General features: G+C 42.2%; 1 protein-coding gene across 1 annotated transcript; it reads right to left on the minus strand.

Annotated features, from left to right (window-relative positions):
• Positions 1 to 2,510: 2,510 nt before the first annotated feature.
• LOC103776218 (DENN domain-containing protein 5B-like) lies at positions 2,511 to 10,189 on the minus strand. Its single transcript, XM_008943718.1, has 7 exons — positions 10,042 to 10,189; positions 8,237 to 8,355; positions 6,982 to 7,169; positions 5,302 to 5,384; positions 5,010 to 5,136; positions 4,054 to 4,228; positions 2,511 to 3,206 (listed from the first exon to the last, which is right to left on the minus strand). The coding sequence occupies exons 1-7, from the start codon at positions 10,078 to 10,080 to the stop codon at positions 3,023 to 3,025; spliced, it is 915 nt and encodes a 304-aa protein (XP_008941966.1). The 5' UTR covers positions 10,081 to 10,189; the 3' UTR covers positions 2,511 to 3,022.
• Between the last annotated feature and the right edge of the window lie 107 nt (positions 10,190 to 10,296).

The following is a 10,296-nucleotide window of genomic DNA, read 5'->3' on the forward strand; positions in this document are numbered from 1 at the left end:
CCTCACAGTTTCCAATAAACAAAAGTAGTCTGCTAAAAAAAATCCCATATGTGGTAGAATAAAAATTCACTACATAGAATGTACTCCCAAGGTTTTCAAATAACTCATCTCCTAGGAATCTGAGACACTCAGCTGTGCCCCTTTCAACGTATCTTAGGGTGTTTTATTGCCTACAAGGAAATAATAGACATACATAATTTTTATTGTATTATTATTAATATGAAGTGAAACCTGACAAAACTAAACAGGTCAACACTTGCTGAAAAAGCTGATGTGAAGTTGTGTACAAGTTAAGTGCTAAAGATTCCTTAATGTAGTTCAAAATGGGGAAAGGCCCTGTTTTGAATTATAAAGTTTCTCACGGTTTGACTTATTTTACCTTAAGAAAGACTTCATGTAGTTATTGCCCTTTGTGTGGTTTATTCATTTATGCTTGACCTTTAGAGGTGCCCATATTTTTACTTTATCCTGCTTGCATTTAACCCATGTCATATCAGATGAATGTAACGACCGTTGAAGTCATAAATAGTCTCTGGAGAGGCACACAGCAGTATACTTTCAAGAAGCATCCAGCTAGTAAATGCAGATGATGCTGTGAAGAAATCTAAGGACTAAAGAGGTTATTATTTCAGTAAAATGAAAGTCACTTAGACTGAGTTGGGCGTGAAAAAATCTTGTATAGCAGTCATTAGACATAAAAGGCTCGAGTTGTAATAGAAATCAAAACATCCTAAGCAGTCATTAAACAAATAATGCTGCCACATGGTTTCTGGTGCTAAATGTATAATTTACTGATAGAGTAAAGTACTAGGGATGCATTCTCAATTGCTGCTGAAGGGTTGTTATACATCTCCTGCTGACTTTAAGCAGACTTGCCTGGCCACACAGAAAACCCTAACACCCCAAATTTCACACTTCTAGAAACCTAAGAGAGATGTCACATAGCCGTGGGCTCAGGTGACTAACTCATGACCCTGTCCACAGCCTTTACATTAATTATTCACAGCAGTGACATGGCAGTGCTGCCTACAGTGTTTGGGACGGGTTTAGTCAGTTTAAGGAAGTACAAACCCAGGAAGAAAGAACTGTTATTAAAAGCTGGAACCCTCATTAAAGTCAATGACTCCATGACAGTGTTATTTTACTTCTTTCTTAGAAACAAAAAAACCCTAAAACATAAAGCTCTTCCATCTAAGAAAACAAATTCACATGAAGAATTTTCTTCTGGCTGGGAATATGACGTGAAACTTTGACGTTAAAGTGAGTGCTGGTATAAGAACTGGATAGCAGAAGGACCACAGGAAAGTAGAGAAGCTTGACAAAAGGGAGGTGAGAAAGCAAACCCCAATTTTCATCCTCTTTCCTTTTCCTTACCTCTCAGTCATCTCTCCACCATAGGCACACTATACCAAGATCTGCTGCTGCCCACCATTCTGAAGTCCCTCCTAATGCCACTAGAGCACAGTGCAAAGCAACACACTTACAGTACCAGTCAGGGGCCTTTCCCAAGCCACAGCTGACAGCCAGACATCCACAGAAACCCGCTGATGAAATGGCCAAGATCACAGGGAACAAACAAGTCAAAACAAACACTTGTATTTAAACTAAGCTCCAAAAACTAAAACCAGATGAAGTCAACTATGCTCTCAGACCTTCCCAACTCCCATCCACAAGAATAGAAAATACACTCTGTATTTGCTGCATGGTATCTACAAGGTGAGTGATTTTAATGTAATCTTCTGTTGAATCTTTAGCATAGAGGTTTTCAGTTGCTTCCAGTTCCTCTTCAAGAGCTGTGTCTGTATATACACACAATGTACTACTAACACATGAACTGCAAGGAGTGTTAGGAGAGGAGCCAAATACCAAAGTGAGATTCTTTTGTTTCATTCCTTTTTTTTGGTAGCTGGATAATTAAAAAAAAAAAAAAAAAAAAAGTCATCAAAGATCCTGTACTTCCTAGGAACACTCATTCTGTGGGATGAAGGAAGACTCATAACCTGTCAGCATTTCAAAACCAGCTGATACAGTTCAGTAGCACAGCAACATCGGTGTTTGTGTCTCTGAAGCAATGATTCTTCTCAAGTACAGCAAGAAGTTGGTAGGAACCAAATTCCTCAGCGTGGAGACAGAATAAAAGTAGTCATCCACAACACAAACTGGCTGAGGGTGAGGGAGAATCATCAGAACATCTAGATAGGCAAGGGACAAACAGTGTGCCAAGCAGGCCATCGTTCCCCTTCTCAGGCTGCAGCAGCACTGCTTAAACAGGCGTCTCCTAATCTCAGGCTCTGAGGCTGATAGCAGTCCTCCTCTCCAGTGTTTTAAACATTTCAATGCTTGTCTCCCCTTTTGGAGATCAACAGAAGTGACACAGAAGACCTTACGGAAAATGGCAACTCACAGCTTTCGTGCATGGAAAGGGTTGAGTCTCTGAGGAAACCAAACCTCAAGAGAGACCACGTACAGTAGGGTAGACCAGCATCTGCATACGAGGATTTGAGGAGTGAGACAATCACAATGGCTACATAATGGCATTTGCTGTGTTCATTTGCAATACCTGAAAAAAGCCCTGCTGAGTTTGCGCTGTATTTACACATTGATTGGCTTCTTCCTTGCAAGCGAGCAGTGGCATCCCTTCCCACCTCAGTCCTTCCCTCCCCTGAGTCCTTCTCCTGGGTTTAAGCTACTCATAGTCAGAACAAGAACATTCAGTCTAAGAAAAATTTCTTAGAGTAATATAATTTCTTAAAGAAGATAGCATATTTACACACATCTAACACATGAAAATACTCTATTTTATACTAAATTTCTGTTTCAAATAAACTACAATACTGCATCTTAGCTTTCTACAGCTTTCGAGGACAGTTCCAGTCGGGCACAAACTGGGCTCCCCACGCCTGCTGAAACCGGCAGCCGTGCCTTACAGTGGTGCACTACCATTGTGTTCAAGTCCTGACAGGTCTCCAGTTGTGGTTTGCTTGCTCGGGAAAGGAATAAAGAAGTTCTCAGCAAAGCCATGCTAAACATCCACCCCTTTAATGAGCGATCCTTCTAGGATGATGTTGAAATCTTGCAATGTCTGTAGGACTCGGATGAGGGAGTTGACAGTCATGCGGTCCCGAAGGAGAGCGTTCTCCTCGTACATCCTTGTGATGGGGGGGCACTCGGCCAGCAACGGGATCCACTGAGAGAGCAAGTGGTCCCTGCAAAGGGGACAAAAGGAACTGCTTTAGCACTAAGTACCACAGATCTCAAAGGGAAATTCTTCTCCTAGAACACAACCCAAAATGTGCAGCCTCTTTTTGCAGGTGATGCGTGTTATTTGCACATAAAAGACTCCTGTGTAATCATAATGCTTGATTTTGTAAGTAAAATACAGGTAACTGAACATACTGTAGGAATGAAAATGGAAAGACACCAGCAGAACTAGAAAACTGACTTTGGAAGAACCTTTTCCAATCAGGAGAAGTAAAACTCAGGGAAAAAACAGACTGTCCCAACCGGTTTTCCACATATCCAGAGAGACAAGACAAAAATGGTACTTATCTCTAGACATATCAACTTTCACCCTCCAAAGTACAACTGAGCCCCACTCCTCTTCCCCAAATGCAAGACAGAAAGCATTTTAATAGGAAAGAAAGATTCATCTAGAGTAGCTTTGTCAAAATTGTAAGACATTCCATTGTCACAGGCAAAGCGACTCAATAAGGAATTAGAAATGCACCAGTTCTTGCAAAGGAACTCTGTGTTCCCAAAGCAAGCACTTCATCAAAAATACAATTTCAAGACAGATTTTATACATATGACTGTCAAGCTAACAGTTATAGAAGAGCTCAAGACATTTTTAGCAGTTTAGACACTAGCCATGTAGCATTGCTGCTGCTGCTTTGCTTCAAATTTTAGTGCATTATTAAGCACTGCCTAAAATAGGTACTGGATAATAGATGGGTATGAAAAGTCTTAAAATTTAAAACTAAAGGTAATAATGGTGTAAAAGTATTCTCGTAGTCTAATGCAAATGGACACATACAGCAAAGAGCAGTTATGTACCTTGTTCCCAGGCAAACCAGAATTTGGAATTTGCCATCTTTTCCAATGTTCCTTGGAGCTGTATTGATGGCATTCACATAATGACAGAAGGTTTTGCATGAAGATCTCTGAAGCAAAAGGGCTTCCTCATTGTCTCCAATTTGGTCACTGGTTTCAAAATAAGCAACAGCTTTCTCTGTGGTGGGAAGAAAATAAGAACCCAGTGAGCAGAAATATTTAATTGTGTCACAGAATTACACAAGGGAATCATTAAAAAGTCTCAACCTGCTGAGAAGATATTGCACAGTTTATATATGGATTCCTCACTCTGAAGACCATAGGTAGGTGGTGATCTCCACCTTTGCTATATAGCAGTGGTCATCAGACTGGTTGATGTCTAACACAGTTGGGTAACATCAAGGAGCCACACCTGAGTACCTGTCAATGATTTAATTTTAAGTGATACCATCAACTTTGCTTTTTCACCTTTTCTGAGTAAGCAATTGCCCTTTGGCTGTGCATCTCAACTTGGAGCACGTCTTAAATTACTACAACACAGCCATACAGATAAGCATCGCCAGAAGATCAGTGATTAGGAGTGTTCTCAAACTAGAAATCTAAACCTTTCATTCCCTGCCTTTCCCCAGCTCTCCTCCTAACATCAGTTGCTGCTCTACCCCAACCTCTAGTCTACCTTCTGTCTGGGTAGAAGGGCAGCTGTTTGAACATTCATCTACGAATAAACCACTAGAATTCGAAGTGCTTTTAAATTTCTGCATATTCTCACTCATCCCTTATACAGAGGTTAGTATTTTTCATCTTCCACCTTGTTCTGCATTGACTTTAAGCAACCTGGAGCAGGGGCTAGATGGATTCTTATCAGCTAGCACGCCATTTGTTCCTGAGGTCTGTGCATGAGTAGTCATTTTGTCCTAATCTTTATTCTCCTTCTGACTCCAAATCACATGCCAGCTTACCTATGAAATCCCATATGAAGACATTCTTATGAAAAATGCGGGCTGATTTGAATCCATGGTGGAAGACCTGCTCCAGTGCTGCCACAAGACCATTTTCTCCACACAGCAGAATGGTAAGGCTCCCTCTCTGTGGGATAGGAAGAGTCTGTAAGTACAGCTTGCCTTGCTTGTATGCCAGAAGTTTCAAATCTAAAGGGTAACAGTCTCTGCTGGTACTTGAGTTCCATTCCTGCTTATAAAAATATTTACATGCATTGTAGATACCAGCCGAGTAATGAAAAGTAGGAAGTACCTCTTTCTCTGGCTTGTGAAAGTGTTTCACAATATTGTTCACAGCTTCCCCAATTCCCTCCTGGATCTGTCCCGCGTTAGGCTCTGAAATGATGGAGAGCACACTAGCTGAAAATACCAACTTTAAAACATTCATCAGATTCTCATGATGAACTGCAGGAATTATGCTGTATCTTGAACAGAGTTCAGGCAATCATTTATCCTGGGTAAACCTGAGTCTTAATTACAAGCAACTGATGAACAGCCCTGGAACAGTCAAATAAATTGCCCTACTGAAAAATGCACACCCCAAGGATCTGGCTTGATAAATATTTTATTTAAGTTAATCACATCTTGCTCATCATAGAGCACAGCAACTCCCACATGAAGAGACATGGGCTGAAAGGTTGTAGCCCAGTCATTTGACTCACTTCTACATGAAGTAGGAGGTCAGAAAACCCAGCAGTCATTAATTCCTGACTGGAACTCATCACGTTTTATTGAGCCAAAACAAAGTAACTATTTTAGGTACATGTCTAGTCATCATGCCAGTGTGAAGGGCCACAGGCAGTGAATATTACTTATTAATGGTTCCAAGAGTAAGATATCTTCTGTGTTAAAACATATGCCATGTTTCTGCTCTGAATCTGTTTAGCTGTATGCCTCTGCTACTGAATCATACTATGCCTCTGCCTGCTACCATCTCATCTTCCTGTGCAGGTACCTGCAGAAAATTATCTTTCTAATTAAAACGGACAGATTTCGAAAATTCATTTCAAGCAGGTATTTTTCCAGACTTCAAGTCATTTCCATGATTCTTCTATGAGTCCTTTCTTGTTTTTCAGACATATGTAGGTTGCTATCAACTTGTCCTACAATTGTTATTTTGGAAGCATGGAGTAGTTCAGTATCATTTTAGTACATGATGACCTCCACTGTCTTTAAGCAGCTCTAACATTGAGCCTCATAGTGTACTGGACAAAAGAATCCTTTGGCCTTAGTGTTCTTAGACTTGAGGAAATGCTCTGGTGTGTACTCCTCCAGCTAATATGGGCTCACATGTGAAGAGCTGCAGTGGTCCCGTGGTGCTTTTTAAATGCTGCGTTACTCTTGGAGCCTAATCTTTCCTTGCCTGACATTTCAGCAGTCGTGTTCTCTAATTTTACAGGAGCTGGACAGATATAGAAGATGTACATGCTTTAGCAGAGATGCCTCACGTGGCCCTTACAGTCGCACGCCCCATTGTAACCAGGTGCAGTTACTCATAAAAGCTAATTTAAGGACATGAAGTTGATGTCCCCTACGGTCCCTCCGGAAGTGTGCTCCTCTAGAAGGGAGTTCACAGCATCCACATCAGGCTCTGAACTGCCCTTCAGAGAGGACTGTCTTTTCACTGACAGCAAAGTGAGCTGGGAAGCTGAGCAGCGTCAGCTACTGCAAATTCTGCTGCCTCCTCCTGCCTCATCTCTTACCTCCATGCTCCATGGAAAGAAATTATTTTCTCTCAACTATCACGTAGGGACACTGAAAGAGGCAATGTATACAGCCACAGAGCAAGCTGCAGACACACAAACCAGCCCAGAAAAAAATCATCAGCTCACAGCTGTTCCTCTGCACCAAACCTTGCTTCAGTAGGAGCTTTATTTCTCAGCAGTCACTGCCCCCTTCTCTAGGGCCCTGAGAAGAAAGGAAAGGACTTAACTGGTATTCTTTCCAGTGAGGGAAGTGATGCTCAGCCGTCGAGCTGTGGTAGGAGACTTCTGCTGGGGTGGAGTGCGGCACTGCTTGCCCAGCTCGTCGTCAGATGTGGAGGACACCAGCTCCCCAATGAGTATCCTCTCCAAGCTGCCATCGTCGACGCCCTTCCCCAGCCACCGCCCGCAGGGAAACCTGCCACGCAGCCAGCATGAGCACAGGTCAGCCATGCAGGCAGCCTAGCCTCTCAAAGTGAGAGGGACAGCCAGCACCCACAAACACCTCGGAGAGGCAGGGGACACTCTATAGCCAGAACTCAGCAGGCACCATCCCCTGCACCACAACTGGCAGGACCAAACCAGAAAACCTACAGTCAGCCCTGTCCGTAGGAAGAGGGAACGTGCAAAGCTTGCACAAAAGCACAGGACTACTGCAGGTGTTATACACACATTTCATGGGCCACATCTTGATTTCTGCTGGGTTGTTTTTCACCTGGAACCACAACTGATATTTGGCCTTTACAAATCTTATGACTAATAGTCAAATCCCCACACAGAGATCCCACCCAGCTGAAGCTGTAACATCTCTTCATAGTCAAACCTCACCTCACATTTTATTGCTGTACTTTTTGGTCCCATCCACAGCCCTCATGAAATCCATGCACATGATCATACCAAGGACCCCAGTCGCTGTACCGTTTCCTCCTACTTTTCCCCATACATTGTGGCTAAGCCTGAGCTCTGGAGCTCATCTCTCTGAATTACAGTTTTCCAAGCACACATTCATCAAAACCTTTTATCTTCTTGTAATCCAAGTTTCTGTACATTTGTTACAGTACTTATATATCTGAATATTTTTTAAAAGGAAAAGAAACCAAGTATTTTCCCTAAACTATCATGCCAGCTCTTGAAGGTTTAAAGAGTTCATTGTGCACAATTTTACCAAACTACTTGAAGAAATTTAATTAATAGACACAAACATATGAATTACTTCAAAAGTATCCATACTGTCTGTCCTGTCTAAGAGAGCTGTAAGGAAAATCCCACAGTGAAATCTCATTTAAGGTTTATCAGATTATTTGACTTCAACTAGGGTTTCTGAAATAAGAGAGTGAGGGGTGGGGGAGACCAACCCAACCCCATGAGGTACCCAAATCAGCCCACAGTGCTCCTTCAATAGAGGAGAAGATGAATGCCTTCTTCCTTTCTCTAGATTTAACTGGTAAGAATTTCAGACAAAGAAAATTAAAACTTGTTGCTTACTTGTACGTGTGTCCTGTTATTTCATTTCTGACCATGACACAATCAACCAGCCACTTGGCTAGGAGCCCTGAGTTGTCATGACCAATCTGAACCGTTGTCAGCTTCCCTAAATTCTGGCACTGAAACGAATAACAGTGTTATTTAATTTAAAAAACAACAGACAACACATACCCCCACCATATGTACACATATGGTCTCAAATGTATGCTATTGTTCAGTTTCCTTTGATTTACACAGTAAGTATTTTCAATCAAACATTTTGAAAAGCAGAAAAATTATTTTAAAGACAGGAGAAGAGGAATACTTTGAAATTCAGCTACAAAAAGCTTGTGAAGAGGTTGCCTTCTTCATTGTAAGCACTCACTTTGAATATTTCAGAGAAGTATTAATTACAAATTTCTGAGCTAAGGCAACAAAAGGTGTGCTTTTGTAGAAGAAAAAGATCTTCAGTATAAAGAGATTTTCATAAATGCATTTTGAGCATACTGACCTTCAGTTGACTAATTCTACACTATGAAGCAGCCCCTACATCCTTTATTATTTTCAAAGATTGATTTGCTTATTGTTGGGCAAGACAAAAATCACTAACATTCGAGATTCACCATCACAAAAAGACAGAACAAGGAAAAAAAGGGACTGTGAATTCCAGTGCAGTATGTAATTGTAGGTGGGGCTGGCAGCAATATCTGTTAATACCATTTAGACACTTCCCTGGCAAGACCTTGGTTTTCTTTGTTTCTAATGCTGCTGAAGGAGCAGCTTGGGCTGACATTTTTCATAGTGGGTGGTGACCCAAGCTGATATTTTAGGAAAGCTTCAGCCAAAGGAATAATCCAGTACAGTGTTAGCATGGTCTTTAGAAACATCTAAGTATGCTATTTTGCTTGTTAGAAGCCTGCAGATCTTTTCTACAAAATACTTCTATCTGAATGAGAAGCAGCCATGGTATCACAAAAAATATCCTCTTTATTTCTGTCAAAATCTACCTCTACTTGGCAGAAGGTTTTTACTACTGTTGAAGATTGGCCTGCTCAATGGATACAACTCCAATTTTAGTAGCAGATTTTCCTACAGAATCTTTCCTTACTGGATATACTACAGCCTGGAGCTACTGGGGCTTTCCCTGCAATTCCTGCTCCCAGCTGCTTTGGGGTGGCACCAAGCCAACCAGTAACTGATGGGCAGGAAAGCAGAGGAGAACCTTGGGCAGTCAGATGCAAAGAGAAAACCACAGCAGGCACAGAGAAGACAGCCCAATGGGGATGGTTGCTCTATGGTTTCCCAGGAGTAGCTCCTGCAGCTGGGAAGTTCAAGGGCTCAGGGGTTAGACTGGCTGCTTGGAAGGAAAGCAGCAATTCCAGACAAGGAGCTGGAGCAGGAGGAGAAGAAATCTGGGAATGGCCAGAAGTAGAAAGAGACCTGGATAGTGGGAAGATAGATTGAAAGAAAGGAAAAGAGACATAGAAGGGAAAAGAGGAATCTGAAATGAGCCCTGAAAGGGAAAATTAAAGAGATGCAGAAGGGATGGAGACATGGAAGTAGATGGAATAAGTGAGGAGCCCTGGGCTGGGCTGGGGACAGCAGTGAAGCCTGTGGTTAAGAGTGGTACATGCTCACAGGAAACTTCCATCTAGCACAGGAGGGGCAGACAGCACTGTATACACATCTCAAATGTACAGCGACCTTGGAAACCTGGACAGAACCCGAAATGCTGTGATCTTACAGCAATAAACCCTCACCAAATTCATATTTATTTGGAAGCATCTTTCACACTCAAAAGTAAAATGTAAACAGCATGTACTTACCTCAAAAGTCATTTCCAGGTGGTTTTTAGGAATCTGCATTACTCCCGTATCTCCTAGTTCTCCCGATACACAGAGCCACGGGTTTGATGTGGTTATTGCATTGCTCAGCTTTTTGATGGGAATTATCACCGACCTGTAAGGGATCACTAAGAACAAGGGGGCGGGGGGGATAAATTAGTCTCGGCTCCTTTTCCCTTGTCCCTTCCCGTGCAGTGCGTTTCCGCAGCGGACGCGGGGTGGTGCTGCAGCCCCGCC

Source organism: Merops nubicus, unplaced genomic scaffold, assembly GCF_000691845.1.
Source record: "Merops nubicus isolate BGI_N331 unplaced genomic scaffold, ASM69184v1 scaffold53447, whole genome shotgun sequence".
NCBI classification, from domain to species: domain Eukaryota; kingdom Metazoa; phylum Chordata; class Aves; order Coraciiformes; family Meropidae; genus Merops; species Merops nubicus.